The sequence below is a fragment of the Zosterops lateralis genome (genome assembly GCF_965231275.1).
Source record: "Zosterops lateralis genome assembly, chromosome: 3".
NCBI lineage: Eukaryota > Metazoa > Chordata > Aves > Passeriformes > Zosteropidae > Zosterops > Zosterops lateralis.
Genome location: NC_139764.1, coordinates 35,133,904 through 35,150,834, shown reverse-complemented (window position 1 = coordinate 35,150,834; position 16,931 = coordinate 35,133,904). Strand labels below are relative to the sequence as shown.

At 36.7% G+C, this 16,931-nt stretch overlaps 1 protein-coding gene across 1 annotated transcript in view; it reads left to right on the top strand.

Moving 5' to 3' along the window:
* Positions 1-16,931, top strand: part of STRN (striatin) — a gene marked incomplete at its 5' end in the record, with an annotated part of 68,306 nt that overhangs the window by 39,139 nt on the left and 12,236 nt on the right. Inside the window, 8 exons of the mRNA XM_083855961.1 lie at positions 2,751-2,861; positions 5,162-5,248; positions 5,801-5,944; positions 8,083-8,219; positions 12,680-12,855; positions 13,798-13,845; positions 14,513-14,634; positions 15,517-15,684. Of these exons, the coding sequence (XP_083712087.1) occupies positions 2,751-2,861; positions 5,162-5,248; positions 5,801-5,944; positions 8,083-8,219; positions 12,680-12,855; positions 13,798-13,845; positions 14,513-14,634; positions 15,517-15,684 (993 nt within the window). The remainder of the gene's footprint in view (positions 1-2,750; positions 2,862-5,161; positions 5,249-5,800; positions 5,945-8,082; positions 8,220-12,679; positions 12,856-13,797; positions 13,846-14,512; positions 14,635-15,516; positions 15,685-16,931) is intronic.

The window sequence follows — 16,931 nt, the reverse complement described above, 5'->3', positions numbered from 1 at the left end:
ACTCTCTGCTTAAGAGGATATTGTAATATGATTAGATACAGCAGCCAGTCTTCTATTCACCAAACAAATTTAGAAATATTGTTCTTAAAGAAAAAAATCAGATACTGATCTTTAATACTAAAATGTTATCCATTTATGCATGGTCAGTGCAGCTATTGCTTGTGTCACCAAAAAGTCAGTATGCCAGCAGGAGCTTTTGGTTCTCAAATTCACAAGTCTGGCTTATTTTTGTTTTCATTGATGACAGCTGAGTACAAGTGAGTGGAAGTCTAACATTTAAAATAAATTGTTATAAAAAGTAGTAGTTTCATTTCCAGTAATGCAAAAGGGTTTTTTTTTGAGTTGGAGGTGTTCATGTTTTTCAATTACTTCTTTCACAACCTGTGTCTTTTATGGTAATAAGACTTAAGCTTCTTCAAAGAACTGCCATTATAAATCACTTAGGTCAACTTAAATGAAACTGTTAAATGTAGTACAGTAGAGTGATGTTGTAGTGAGAGACAGCAGCGAACAGAGGAAATTCTTTCTTTATTTTGGATTCCAAGTATTGCTGCTCAGTTACAGTAATCTGTTGAACTCATTTGGCTGGAAAGGTCCTCAGATGTTTTCTGGTAATTTTTAAACTATAAAGCACTTGAATAGCAGTAGTTCAGGATCCACTTCTGAAGTTGAATAGTATCTGTGGGACATGTGGGAAGCATGCTGGGACAGTCTGTAGAAAATTAATGTATTGGGTGTTTTCCTGGCAACAACACAATCTAATAAAAATCCATTTAAACTTTTTTTTGCTGGAGGAGGGAAAAAAGTCTTGTCTAGCCAGGGAGGAAAAGCATGATTAAAACTTCTAACCTAACTCCAGAAGACTAGGTACTTGTTTCTCTGAAGCATGATTTTCTCATATCTTTTTTGAATTCTTTATGCAGTTCTTGCTCATTGGTGATAATTGCGGTTTATGCATTAAGAGGACATGACTTAGCCCAGAGACAATCTATTTTAGAGTCTCTCTTCAGTTTACTAATGCTTATTTTCATAGGTTTTCTTAAAAGACTTAAGCTGCTAAACTTTGTCTTAAGTTAATCTGACACTCCATGAGTACCCATGATGGAAGGGTTCAAAGGAGTGAGAGAGAACCTTAAAAAGTATCTTCTCCCTCTGTGATGCAAGTCTGAACAGAGTCAGGCTCTGTTTTCTCAACATCTGTACATGATGTAGTTAGAGGCCACACTAAGATGCCTTTTTTTGGCATCACTGAACTCTCACAGTAGTCTCAGCCCCTCCTTGAAGCTCATCTGCTCCAGCTTCCTGGACTGTCTTAATGGCTCCCTTAGACTTGCTACACTACACCAATAATAGGTACTTCGGACTCTCCCTGAAAGGAATCTCAGCATTAAAAATGTTCTATTGAATACAGTACTCAAAAGTATGGTCTCACAAGTGCCCAAAACAGGGGAGCAGTCACTTCCCTCACTCTCTTGGTTACATTCTTGTTAATACAGCCCAGGATATCATTGGTTGCTTTTGCTGTAAGAATATGTATGCTGCTGAATCTGGTTGAATTTGAGGTTAATAGAGGATCCTTAGGTCTTTTTCAGCGTTGTTCATTTTTGAAAAGTCAGTCACATGAAAACCCATGTGTGGTTTTTATCTTTTCATCATAGTGACTCCTTCAGACTATGATTAATAGTGTTGTGCTTCCTCTACAGACATTTGAGTTCTGCAACTTAGTCTGAGGATAAGTTTATTATTGCTTGTATTTTGAAAGGTCTAGAATAGCTTATTGATATAGAAAGCAAACTTGGTCTGAGAGGAGTTAATCTTTAAATAATAAGGTTGAGATTTTAATGAGAAAAAAAAGCAAAAAGATGGGTTAAGATTTTGGAGCTGTAATGGTCATGAGAATATATATGAGGAAAAGCTGAATTTCCTCCCCTCCTCTTGCAAATTATTTTTCTAAGCTGCCTCAGGACAGCCTCCATATATGGAAAAATTACTTGAGGGATTTGAACTCACGTAACATGTTTTGTTCAAAATCTCCAAATACTGTAGAATTGGAAGGATACTTCTAAATCATGTCACAGAGGAAGCAATTTGAAGGAGATGTTTAAGAAAAAAAACAAACCCAAAACAAAATGTGGGGGTTTTTTTTCATTACATATGCTGAAAAATCTTGGACTTTTTTTCCCAAAGATTACAACCTCAGGCCTTCACTTTTTTGTGAAGTTTCATGGCTTTAGTGCTCTAAGGGTTTATTTAAACCACGATGACATGAATATTGTGTTCCAAAATGATTTAAATGTGCTACTGCTTTGTGTAAATGCCAACACAGCGCAAAGATAATAAAATAAGAATTTGAAATGCAGTAACACAACATCTGAGTTGTAAAGTTATGTTGATGAGTAACATAGCTGTTTCTTCTAGATATAATAATTCTTTCCTTGGAGGAAAGAAAAAGCTGAAAAATACATCCTGATTTATTGTAAAGTAAATGTCGTTCACATTTATGGACAGCTATGTGCTTGCTCATGGGAATTAGACACATGAAATTTCATCTCAATTTTTTATTAAGAACGTTCTGAGCAAACAGAAGTCAAATGTGAGTAGCAGTTTTACAGCTTTCACAAGCTTGGTGCTATTTCTGTCTGTTTAAAATAAAAGACAAATGCCATTGACAGCAGCTGTTGCCTCCTTTAGTGGAGTTCACTTGGTGACATTATTGAAAAAGGATGTTTCATTTGTTTCACTTTGTTTAGAAAAGGAAGACCAGTGTCTCATGCCTGAAGCCTGGAATGTCGACCAGGGAGTTATAACCAAACTCAAGGAACAATACAAAAAGGAGCGCAAGGGGAAAAAGGGGGTGAAGAGTAAGTGGAAAACATTGCACCTTAAAATCATAAATCTCACATCTTTCACACCCTTAATTCTATCTCTCTTTCAATGTTTTCCTAAAATTACTTACTCTTTTACTTTGCTGCTCCTGACTGCTTTCCTGTTCACCAGTTCTCAGGGGTTGAAATTAATGACAGATGATCAAGTTACCTGATAAATAGTTGGATTAGATATAACTTCTTCCAACCAAGTGTTGGGTTAGTTAAAAATTCTTGCTTTGAGCATGTTTTGCACTTTTGTTATTCAGATATTTAAATTGTAAAAGGCATTGTTTTTATACTTCACACTTTAATACAGAAGACTTCAGAACCCTTTCTTAGCTGGAAACATGCCAGTTTCACAGGAAGAATTAAAGTCTGGTATATAAATAAACAAAGAAAGAAACCAAACTGGAAACTCTCTTGAGTATCCTATTAGATGACAGTGGGAGAAAACAGGTTAATTTCTACCCCTGTTTATACTTGACATTCACAACATGAAAGTCATGCTGTCATCATAATTTGTTATGCAGGGCTCGAAATAGGAAGCAACTATGACCATCAGTTTATTTGTAAATCACAGGATTTATTTATTGACTTCCATACTTCTGGGACTAGCTTTTAAAAAAGTTGCGCATTGTGATCCAAAAAAAACAACCAACTGTGAACAGTATCTGAAATACAGTTTCTAGCCCTGTATTTTTTTTTGTTACATTTCTTGAAATATAGATATGATTTGTAAAATCAATGAGTTTTGATAGGTAAGCCATAAAAAATTTTTGAACTCAGAGAGTTTAAAATGAAACACTGTATCCATGGCTGTGTTTCAAATACCTAGCCATATTTGAGAATTCATGTGTGAAAGATGTATGTTAATAATACTGCATGTAGCCTGGTAAGAAATTTCAGAGATGTTTCTCCCTTTGTGGGAAGATGCTTATGAATACCAAGAAAATTCTCACTTCCAAAGAGATATGCATAATGATGCAAATATGTCAGACCCTCGCATCACTGAGGCTGACTTGTTTTATTACTTTTTGTGTTGATATTCTCATTAGCTGCTGCTCAGCAGTTGGCTATGTGGCTGAAATCATGTTATGAAATACAAAAACTAAACTGCTCTTTTTTTTCCAAATTAAAAAAAAAAAAAAGGTAAATAATTACTATGCTTTAAATTTCTCAAGTGATATTTTTGTCATCTTTGGAATAATTTAATTTACTAAAAGTTAATTGCAAGTCTCACAAGAAGCTGAGCTGGCTAACTAAAATGTTTAACAAAATTGATTCTAAATTTCTTTATGGTTAGGATAGACAGGGCATGCCCATGTATGATTACAGTGAAAGTTATTTTTCTAACTTGTCTGTTATTTTAAAAATATACAGACATGTTATGTAGTTCATGATAAATAGCTATAGGGTTAGTTTAGCAGAAATTATTTAATACAAGTGTTGAAATTCTATTCTTGAATTGCTGTTGTATTTTTATTTTTGATGATAAAATTTAATATAGACATAGACATTATTGGAATATGTTTTATATCATTATGATAAAAAAATCACAATGTAAAAGCAGCACTTGGACATCCAGTGCTCCTTCATGAAGATAACTGCTGCTCAGTACCTTTTGGATTGATTTGATTGGTTTGATTTTGGGAGACAAAGTGGTTTGCTGTAGCAGTGAAATTAAGCATCTTTCCATGGACAAACGATCATTGGAGGGGCATCAATGCAGAAAAATCAGGAAGAATCAAAACCTGTTTTCAGTTACTCTTAATATTGCAGATAGTGAAGAAGAATGTGAGGGAGGCTGTCTGGAGGAAAAAGAAGGGACTAAATAACATTAAATTTTACAAAGTTTGTTTCTATGACTTTAATTTCATCATATATGGTGCTTAGCCACTGAACTGCTACTAAGTAAAATACTGTTTTTATAAAGCAGATATTATAGTAAAGCAATCTTGCAAAATCCTTCTTAGTGTTTTTCTGGATTGAGTAATATTTTGGTGACAGACAAGTTAAATACAATTTAGTTTATTATCAGTCATTATGGTTAGGGTGGACAAAGTAGTGTTTGCAACTGCATTAGTAAACTCATGATTTTGCAAGGCTGTAGTAAACATTCCTATGAAGTAATAAGAGAATAGAATCATAGAATGGTTTTATGAGAGAATACATATATTAGAGTACACTACTGTGTTAAAGCTGCTTAAAAATAGCTGTATTATTTACTGGTCTAGGAAAAAACATAATGGACTATGGGTAAGACATTTTCCCATTCTTAATTAAACTTACAACAGGAAAAACTACCGAAGATATGTTTCAGCCTCAATCCTATATAAAACAGTCAAAACAGGGATGTGGGAAAATGATGGAGCAAAGCACAGGTAAGTGTCAAGGAGGGCATGGGTCTTCACCATATGTAGCTTCAGGAAGTAGGCCAGTGAATCCAGTTGCATTTTTATTTTAATATAACTTTTTGGATTTATATAGTTCACGATACTACACTACTGCACAAATAAATTTAAATTATAATGTTGTCATAAGAATATGCTGCACAAAGTACCCGATGCACAAATTCTAAAATATTCACAGATGTCAGCTGTTGTTTTAGCAAAGTAAATATTCTCATAACCTAAAGTGTGGCTCAGTTGGCGGCATTCTTCAGCATCCCGTACAAGTAGCACTATGAGTTCATACATATGGGGAAAATTGTGCGTTCACAATTCTCAGTTGCTTCTATCACTTTCTTCTTGAAATTCATTTCATGCTGGATGATTAGTTACTGCTGAAATAAGTGCTCATTAGTTTTTCTGTGGTAATGTCATAATGCAAGGTAGGATCCATTGTTGCATGTGCTGCTGTAGCATATCTGATATAAGCAGTGTCATCGTGAACTATGCCTAAACCCTTTAATTTTTTTGGTTTTTTCTGGTTAGGGCCCAACAGGTCAAAGCTGCAAGATATGCTTGCAAACTTGAGAGATGTTGATGATCTCCCTTCATTACAGCCATCTGTTGCACCTTCTTCTAGGCCCAGTAGCTCAAGGCTCATTGAACATGAGATAAACAGGACGGATGAAGGTAAATATTAAAAAAGTGCATACCCCATTGTAGAGGGTGGATATTTATAGTTACTTCTTAAGGATTATTCTCTAAGACTTTCCAAGCACTTTACAAATTGTAATTCAGTATTGCAGGTTCCAAGTGTGGTAAATGACATTCCCATTTCTCCATTATGGTGACAATTAGTAAGGTCAAGACACCTACCTAAGTTCAAGTCTTGACTGAATACCTTTGAGCATGATGGAAAAAAAAATATAATTTGGCACTTAGTGGCTTTGTAATACGACCATCCTAAATCACTTGCTTTTGTTTGCTCAAGCCCGGCAGACAAGTGTGGACCATAAACTCTGAGGACATAAAAGCATAATTTTTTCCCCCATTGACATAATTTTAAATGTATATCTGTATACATACATGCACACAAGCGTGTCCTTCTTTCCCAAGTGCAAAGAAAGAGGCTCTGCAGGTAAACACAGATGCCTTGCCATAGTTTTCAAAAGCCTGTAGTGATTGTGTAGTGAATCATACAGAACAACTTGCAGCTTGCCAATGTATTAATTTCCATAATGGGTTCCAAAAATTAAGAAAAATTCTGACAGGGGCTAGTCCAAGTATGGAGAGCCACACGTGCATCTCTGTAATGAAGCACTACTATTATATCTGAAAAATGCTGTCATCTATTTGATTCAATATTTGAATTGCTATAATATAGAGCATAATAACTTATCGTATATGAGCCTATATTAATTTTTCAAATATAGAAGCCTTCCAGTACTTAAAGAGAGCCTGCAAAAGAGGTCGAGAGGGACTTCTTACATGAGCATGTAGTGACAGTACAAGGGAGAATGGTTTCAGACTGAAAAGAGGGCAGGTCTAGATTGGATATTAGGAAGAAATTCTTTACTGTGAGGGTAGTGAGACACCAAACAGGTTGTTCAGAGAAGCTGTGGATGCTCTGTCCCTGGAAGTGTTCAGTGCCAAGTTGGATGGTGCTTTGAACAATCCCGTGAAGTGGAAGCTGTCCCTGCCCGTGGCAGGGGGCTGGAACGTGATGATCTGTAAGGTCCTTTCCAACCCAAACCATTCTATGATTCTGTGATATTGTGTGTTCTATTAAAATGGTAAATATGTGTTTTGAAAAATGTGCAAAACATGAGTTCCACTTAGCAGTCTTTCAATGGGAGTGAAAAAGTAGGTCGGCCAAGTTATAATTAAGATGCATAAAAAGCCCTGGTGTGTGGAATAGTTACCTAAGATCTCAGTAGTTCTGCTTCCTTCATGCTCAGTGATTTTCTCTATGAAAGAAGGGGGTAACTTAGCAACGCTTTGAGAAGTGGAAGAATTTTTTGTTGAATGTTCTCTTTCCAACTTTTCTCACATGTACTGAGAGCTATATTAGCAGTGCTCTATTTTCATGTCCTTTCAGTAATGTGTTTTTTAATTCAGAGACTCAAATGGATTCTCACAAAAAAGGACAGCTCGTGGTTACCAGTCTGAGTTTGGTATTACTATTAGCTGTGTATTTCTTTATGAAGCTGAGGCACCATGGTATTTTGGGCACACATTTTTTTTATTCTAGTAAGTTTTCAAGTTCAATGTCCTGTATGTATTGTGTGTAGAGTAAAATATTGCATTGTGAGTTCAAAAGACAGGGAAAGAGAACAGTAGTGTAGACTTTGGGGTGAAGAAGGTGAAAGATGTTTGTGATGAAAAGGTAATAACTAAGAGACCTAATCAAAGAGCGGTGCTTGAAGGGCTTCTATTTAGGCTGCTCCCACAGCTGTTTTTATCTACCTTTTTGTTGCTTCTTCAGCACCTATTTGCATATTTTGTAGCTGAGTTGGGGAAGGTGTTTTCTGTGTTACTCGTGCATTATATATGGATGAATGGTAGCACACCCTTCCTGCCTGTGGCTGGCTCCATTTACTGTCTGGAGCACACACCTCAAGTGTAGGTGTGTTCAGAGGGTGCTGTTTATTGGTAAGTACAGTGATTATCTTTAGAATAGCTGTTTTTCTATGCATCTCTGTGTAGCTTTTTGCCCTCAGCTACTTGAGGGATGTGTAGCATTCTGAAAGTGGAAAAATGTGCTTTTATTGTACAGTGTAGTGTAAACCAATGTTTCAGGATTTTTTGTTTGTTTTGTTTTCTTGCAGTGGAAGCTTTAACATTCCCTCCGTCCTCAGGGAAATCTTTCATTATGGGAACAGATGAAGCCCTTGAAAATGAACTGGGTCTTGGAGAACTGGCAGGCCTTACTGTAGCAAATGAGGCAGATTCACTGACTTATGATGTAAGTGGTTATTAATGGTAACTCAACGTTCTTCTGTCTTGTTGAAGGCAGATGCAAGTTACTTGTGTGTAGACTCAGCAGAAAACATTCTCCAGTTAAAATTACACTGCCAGAGGATGTCACAGAGTTTTACTTGACAAATCTGGCCTTCCCATACACAGCCGCATTCAAGCTCTCTGCAAGCCCTTCTCCTCTTATTTGCCAGCCATGTCATGCAAGTAGTTGAAAGTAAATTAGTGGTAGTGGTACAGTAGCTATCTGGTGCATGTAACCCCAGTGACTGAGCAAAATTAGGAATATCATGGCCAGCAGATTGAAAGATGTTTATGTCCCTATTTACAAGGGCCGTATGCAGTTTTGGGCCACTCCACTTCAGAGGGGTTGTAGAGAAATTGAATAGAGTCCAGCAGCTTCTGATTGACGAGTAGATGTTAAGGAAGCTAATCTTGCTCAGCTGTTAGGAGGCTGAGGAGTGCTTGAATAGCAGCCTGCAGGTATTAAAAGGATGCTTGTAAGGATGACAGAGCCAAACTTCTCCATAATGCCAGGCATTAAGGCAGGGGAAAACAACAGCAAATTACTGCTTGGGAGGTTCAGGTAAGACACTGGGGGAGAAACTTATGTAGTAGGTGATACTGAAACAGCTTGCTCAGAGAAACAGTGGAATCCCTCTCCTGAGGGATATTCAAGACTTGGCTGGGGCAGAGATGTGGTTTACATTACCTGGTGTGGGCAACAGTTTCATTTCAAACAGGAAACTGGACCAGAACTCTTAGGAGGGTTTTGTAGCCTGCACCTATGTGGCTATGTGTGTAGCCTTATTTTTCTTGCACAGTTTATGAAAAAAATCTTTCTTAAAATTGCATCTTTTCAGTTGCATGCAATTTTTTCTGTGTTTCTGATTTCTTGGGAAAAGATACTTCGGGTATTAATTTAATCATCTGGTCTTGTGTGATCTGTCAGCTTCAGATTAATCTTGCTATCGCATTGCCCAGCTATGTCAAGGTTGAGGGATTTCAGAGATAATTTTTAATAATGTGTTGTGGGAGAATCGTACCCTTCAGTAAATCTGACTCTTAAATGGTCATTGTCTGGGATTTTACCATCACAAATGAAGTCTGAGACTTTAGAAATAAGATGCAGGTCCTTACTTTGAAGTTCTTCCCCTGCATATACTTGTAAAGCAATGAAATACATAGAGAGTGCCACTACAGAAATGTGCCCTGTCACTCTATCAAGTTTCTGAACATATGGTATGTCATGAACCATCAATATTGCAATGAATGCAGAGCATTTCTGCTAAAATTCAGTATTTTAGTATTATCACCTAATTTGGGTCAGTTCTTAATGCTTTTACTAATAGTCCCCATCTATGTCTTCAGATAGGGATAGAGTAATGTACAAATGAATTTCTGTTACAGGTACTCCTAAAAATCCTAGTCTGGATTTTAAATTCAGAGAACATGACAAACCAAACCCATCTGTACCAGATGCTTTCATTGCTTGACTTCATTGTGCAAGTGTCCATAAAACTGTTGTGTTTGTTCATGTCTCTGTATCCTGAACTAACAGCTTTCATTTATGGAATAGCACTTCTTTATCCACTCCAATCCTTTCCTGCATGGTAGAGAATACTAACTTCTATTTGTTCATTTGTCCAATGCCTGTATGAAGTCCTGTGATCAGGAATTCATAGTCATGGTTACCTTGACTCTTACCTTTTTTTTAGTGTTGACAATGAAAAAAAAAATTCCAAAACTATTTGCTTTGGTTACTGTGCACTTTATTGAAGCAAAACGAAAGGCTGGTATTTGTATTTCAAGTTTCATTGCAAGTTTAGCCTACAGATAATACAATGTTTCTATTTTGGACTATTTCATACATCTGGCTGCCAAATGTGAATCAGGTATGATTAGTGAAAGTTTAGTATGTTATTTTTAAATGTCAGTTTTGAATCATAAGGAGAATTAAGTTGAAAGATCACATGAATCAGTCTTTAAATACATTTGCTTTCAAGAATGGCAGACACTTTTTCCTATTTTCGGTCCCTTTCATCCCACTGGCATTTTTGCTGGATTCTTTTCTTCTAAAAAATGGCAGCATTAGCCTACCTTGTTTCATGGTTTCAGTTTTTTACATATTGCTTTCATAAAGCAATAAAGTAAAGTAAATCGAAGAATGGTTTTCACTTAGTAATGGAGATTATGAATTTATTACTTAAAAGATAATTTTTTTCTTTTGTAGATAGGTTTTTAGAGTATCCAACAAGATTAAATTTTCAAGATTGCTAGCCAATACACTTAAGTTTGCCTTTTTTTTTTCCTTCCTTTACACATTCTTGACAAATGTTCACTTTGGTTGGCTCTGGTTTTTTTTCCGTAGTCTTCTGGATAGATTAAGTGTCTTCATAAAATTAAAACAGATTTTAGATAAGAGTAACTGAATAACAAAATCATTGCATTTAATGCTGAATACTGATTTGGAGGTTTTGGACCTTGCAGTTAGGCCCTTGTTTGATTTCTTACAACTTTGAACAAGAGAAGTGCCTGTAATTGCATTTCATTGCCATTTTTAGTTTTCAACTTGTTTTCAATTAGTTCTCGATTTTGTATAGACACAAATATTATTCTAAGTGGCAAATCCAGATCAGCTGCTAATTTTGGGGTTGTTTGCAGCAGTGTAACATCCCCCCAAACTGCTTTTCAGGCCTCAGGTTATCTTGTTGTTGTACTTTGGTGGGGAGAGACAGAAGGAGGTTGTCTGCTGTGTGAGTAACCAGCCTCACAGCTTGTGAGACTGGTGGGTAGAGTGATGTGGTACTGCCAGGTGGGTGATGTGGCAGGGCTGGAATCTGTTCCCACCTCTGCTTTTGGTCTGATGGCTGGGACTGCCCTCCATCTACTTCCCAGTTCATAAACTACCCATCTTGGACTCCTTTTGGAAGGACATTTTTGAATGAAAGACAAGCAAATGGAGAATATTATCCTGCCAGGACTGGAATTCACTCTTAGGCCATCTGAGGTGTCTTTGTGGCTTTTGCACATGTGGCACAGAACCTGTGCTGCTGGTATGGCAGCTGGAGGGCAGGCGGGTTCCCCCATCACCTCATTGGCATTAGGTGCTTATGTTGAGGCAACTAAATTCCTCTTCAGATATATGTACATCTTGTACCCATTTTGCTGAGACTTTCTTGGCCAGTCTTCAGAAAACCTGCCAGAGCTGCTAACTGTGCAGTCCTGCCCCATCCTTGTACCAGCTCAAGCATTTGTCTATTCTTTCACTGAGCCAACTTGGCTCAGTAAACTGGCAAAGAAACTGACTTGTCTCCCTGAGCAAGGCAATATGTCATTACTAAAAAATATGATGAGACGAAACCTGCTGTTTCTTATGGCTCCTTTCTCCTTGTTTAAAATCTATAGAACCTTTTAAATTATGTATATTTTTATTATTAAATCCAGATGTAACAAAGCTTAAGAAAAAGCACTTCTATTCTTAAACCTCCTCTTTCAACCCCAGTCCCCAAAATAAAATGTTTCTTGAAGTGTCTCAAAAAAGTTGTCTTGTCTTTGGGTTTAAGGATATAAATTATTTGGAATTATCTGTAAATTTCAACATGATAAACATCCACACAATTGTTTGTTTTCTTGGTTTTCCATAACCACCATCAGCAGTGGTTATGGAAAGGTAAATTTAACTCATGGCATTGTTGACTGACAGTGAGAAAGTCTGTTCAGTATTTTGTGTCAATATTTGTTCAGGGGAGCAATATTGAAGTAACTTCTTTTTTTTTAAGGCTTTCTTTTTGGATCTTCTAAAATGCATTTATTGCCAAATAACTGTGTCTGTATACACGATACCTTATTGCCTGCCAGTTAGATTCTTAGTGTGTAGCCAAGTCCTTTTTGCCTTTTTTTCCCCTATTCTGGCAAACTTTACTTGTCATGCATTATTACAGAGCTTGTGTTGCCTTAGCTGGGTAAGTTAGGTTGTGTTCCTTTCTGTGCTTCTAGAGATTTCTGTGTTTGTCTCAGATCTTTGCTTTAGAGGTGCCATGTCAGTAGTACTTGGATATTCAGGGACTGCACCTTGGTGAGTCAAGCCCAGCTTTGTAGGTGAATGACCCAGTAGATGTAGATCAAATTTTAAATACTTAACTGAGTTCATTGAAGTATCAGTGCTTTTAAAGTGTGTAATTTTATAGACATGAGAGTATTTCAGATTTGCATAGAATTTATTACTGTGGGTGTGACATTACTTGTATGGAATACATCTACCTTGGTTCTCATTTTGAAGTGTTTGGTTAGAGTTAAGTGGACTGTTGTTTGCAAGCAGGTTATTGTGAAAAGTGGGTGAGGTAATTTACGTCTTCGGAAAATGCCAAACAAATTTTTTAGATTTTTTTTCCTTTTGTTGTGCCTTCCAGCTTAATTACAAGTTTGGCATTTTTTTTTTTTTATTAGATAGCCAACAATAAGGATGCATTGAGAAAGACTTGGAACCCCAAATTTACGTTAAGAAGTCATTTTGATGGAATAAGAGGTCTCGCTTTTCATCCAGTTGAACCAGTCTTAATAACAGCTTCAGAGGACCATACATTAAAAATGTGGAATTTACAAAAAACAGCCCCAGCAAAAAAGTAAGATTTTTTTTTCTTTCTTTTCTTCAAAACCAATTCTAATTTATGAAGAAAAAACCAAAACCCTAGATACTACTTCACTGAATGGCCTTTGCAGTTAAATGGAAAGTGTTCCCTGAATATAAGAGCAGGAAAACAAGCTCTCAGAGAAGGGTGGAGATGCCTAAAGAATGCCAGAAAAAAATCCATGTGTGTTTGTGAATGTGTTTTGTTTGTGAAGAGGAAAACCATTCACTTTTTAATATTTTCCTTACAGATAACATGACAAATTAATTTACTAGAGAAAAATATTTGGATGCAGCCTGTTAGTGTGCTTGCATGTGTATATAAATGTATAGGATGCATTTATATATGTATGCATATGTATGTATACACATACATGCATATACATGTACACAGCTTTAAACTCTGAGATGTTGCCAGGTTCTTTTGTTGCACTGTCTCTTGCAAATTGCTGGGAATTTGCAGAAATGAGAGGAAATTTGTAGGAGGGCTGATGTGGTTAAGAGGGTACATCACACCTTTGAGGAGAACTGTGCATAACACAAAGTCCTCCCTTGGACTGATAAAGTCCAGAGCAGCAAATTCTGAACCACTTCAGTGTTGATAGAAAAACTATGAGTCAGAAACTCCTTTGCTCCAATAGGAACAATGAATGATACATTCCATGTGATGCTGATGTCTCTCCACTCCTTCTGCTCCACAGATGTACCTACCTACTTGTTTGATGGGTCTTGAAACAAAAAAACCCAAACCCTCTCATATTTTGAAAGGCTGCAAATAGTTCCTAGACATGTGAAAAATTGTGTTGGGAGAGGAAGTTGTGAGAGAAACACTGCAAAGATGTAGCAGGGTTTTTAAGAATTTAGCGATTCTGCACATTTTTGTAAAGCATTGCATAAGATGGTATACGTGTTAACATTTTTTTCATACTTCATTTAGGAGTGCTTCTCTTGATGTAGAGCCAATATATACCTTCCGAGCACATAAGTAAGTATTTCCCAAGAAATACTGTCATATTTTGAGAAAGATATGATTTTTAAACAGAAACAGAATTAAAAAAAAAATAATTTCCACCTTATTGGCTACTAATTTCATGTGATGCTTTTCGTTCCTATGTTGTTTAGAACATCTGCATGTGTTCTTTTCCTTTCTGCATAGTTATTTATGGTAGAACTCAGATACACCGCTGTTTTAAAACAAAAAACCTACAAATGACGCAGTTCCAGTTTGATTAGGTGTTCTGTTCATCATTGCAGCTTTTGCCTTTTTGCCACATACTTGCATATGCAGAATGAAACTGAAGAAGAATGAATGCAGTGAATTTAAATTACTGAGATAATTTCATAATCTTTTGAAAAGAGAAAAAATCTGTTTATGTGAAACATAAAATCCTAGAGTTTAAATTGTGATGTTTTTCACATTTCGTGTGCAAAATGATTAATTGTCCTGATTGTAGTAGTGTTACTAGATATTGTGGAGGGTATTTTTGTGGGAAGTCTTGTAGCATATGATTTCTTTATGCAGAATTTTCGTTGCAATCCATGCAGCAAGTGAATTGCACCTAATGTGGCAATTTGAGGATTCTGAAAATTGTCATTGCATTTCATGTAAGGAAAACATTAATAGTCAGCGTTTCTTTGGGGCTTTCTTCCAGTGGACCAGTGCTCTGTGTGGTGATGAGCAGTAATGGTGAGCAGTGCTACAGTGGGGGAACAGATGGCCTCATCCATGGCTGGAACACAACCAACCCAAACATCGACCCCTATGACTCTTACGGTGCGTTGCTGTCGCAGGCAGCAGTGAAATTATAAGTTTAGTGACAGTAATGTTATGTCACCAAAATAGTGTCATAATGCTGTAGTGTAGTGTAGATGTAATGTAGTGTAGATAATGCTTCTGTGAAAGTTTAGAAGAGCAAATTGAATGTTATCTTCACTTACTTAAAGTAACCTTTTGTTTTAATGCTGATGCTACTTGATTGGCAAGTTAAAACATCATTTTCTCAAAAAAGGCCTTGATCTCATCACAGTTTTGAGAAACAGCTAGTCTAAAGTACAGGTTTTAAAAGTGCAGGACTAAACCTGATAGTTCAGCAAGTACAGAAAATATGTATTTTAGTGTTCTTTGGAGTTGAGAAAGTTCTCTGGAGTTGAGATAAAAAGATTTTATAGTCTGAGAGCAAAGCTGTTAATGTTGGCTAGAAACAGCTAAAAAGGCTCAGTTTGGTGAAATTTTCCGGATCTGAGTGGATGTCAGCCTTGTGTCTGGATTTTATGATTTATTTTTCACTTCTGGTGCTTCAGATGCAGTTGGCCTCATAGCTAACTTCTGCATAAAAGGGACTGCTGTGGCATTAATGACTGTTTGAAGGTGAATTTTAACAATGAAGTGTGTTTTGCAAAGTCAGTACTGTCTCTTCTGCTGAAGCATTGTTTTGTTCCATTAGTTTTAAGCTGGCTAATAGAATGTCACATATGCTGCTGTAATTCAAACATCTTAGTGCCAGAATAATTGAGGCTTCTATATTGACATGATTGATCTTGGGGTTTTTTATGGATTATCTTCCAAAAGTTGGTGTCTAAACACAGGCTAAGATAACAGGTATTGACTTAATTCCTATTTTGTTTTGACATGTGTTTTGTTGTGTTTCATTCACAGATCCTTCTGTTCTAAGAGGTGCTTTTGTAGGCCATACTGATGCAGTGTGGGGTCTGGTTTACAGTGGAGCTCACCAGCGTTTGCTGTCCTGTTCAGCAGACGGTACTATACGTTTATGGAAAACTACAGAAATTGCCCCAGCTCTCAATATATTTAATGATAATCAAGGTATGGAAAATCACCCTGAAGTTCATGAGCATCACTGTTCAGACTGATGGAATTTTGGCTACTGAATAGAAATACTTCTTATGCTTCTTTCTGAGTTTTGTTTCTTTATGTTTTTGGGAAGAGTAAATTTTGTGACCAGTCTTTGACATTACCTGCATGCAGAGGAACAGTTAGATACATCTAAAAGCCAACTGCTGTAGATGATCTGCTGATGGTACTAGCATCATGGAGGATAATGTGTTAACTCTATAATTCACATTCAGACTTGAGTTTCCACTAGTCCCTTGCTTTTGGTTTGTCCAGAATAAAAAGCACTTTCTTCCCCCAGTGGAAGTTTGGAGTAACCAGTGTTTCATCTCAGGCCAGTGTCATTGTACCATCCAGATTTGTTCCTTGTGCCTCTAACACAGAGATTCCAATTGAATTTCTGAGTTTGTACATTAACTAAATAACAATAACCTAGTGATTCTGAACACTACTAGTTGAAAATAAATACTCCTTTGGAGTTAGTTACTGAAATGTCATGTGCAAGTAAAAATCCCACTGGTTAGAATCTAATTTCTGGAAGTTGCTGTCTGACTGAGTCAGTGCTCCAGAGCGAGCCCATTGACATTGCCAAACTCTTTTAGAGCTGATAGTCATTAAAGACAGCCCATGAGCTGAGACAGTTCCTTGTCTCTTCAGAAAAAACTTTCAGGGAAAATAAACCTTGTCACAGGTGAACAGACATGTCAAATTACCATGTAAAGCTGGTCAGATATGCCATTGCTTGTTAGTTAAAAGAGACTGAGTAAAATAGAAACATTCCTTGGTTTTTTTTGCAAAACTATGTTTCTAAAGGTATGCAGGCTTCTTATTGCCAGCTTGCCTATCTGCTTGCTTTAAAAACTTCCTGGTAGAGTTTTGGGGTTTGTTACTGTAAGTTGTTTTGTTTTTAATGATTAAACTAAGGGGGAAGGAGTAGTTTTGCCTCACAGAGCTAATATTAGGACTTTTTTGTATTCTAAAGTGGATTGAAACCCAGTTGTGAAATCCAAAGATTGAAAACTCAGTTTTCCTGTGGCTTATTGATAGCCCTGAACAACCCCCCTAAAATATCTATCACTCATTATTCAAGTCCTTTAGATTAACCATTGTAGGCTTAGCAGGAAGCTGCCGATAAGCATGCATGGCAGTGGTAGAAAAGGTCACTTGAGAAACAGTGTGTTTTCTTCTCACACCAATCCTTTTTGGCTTCTTTTTGAGTA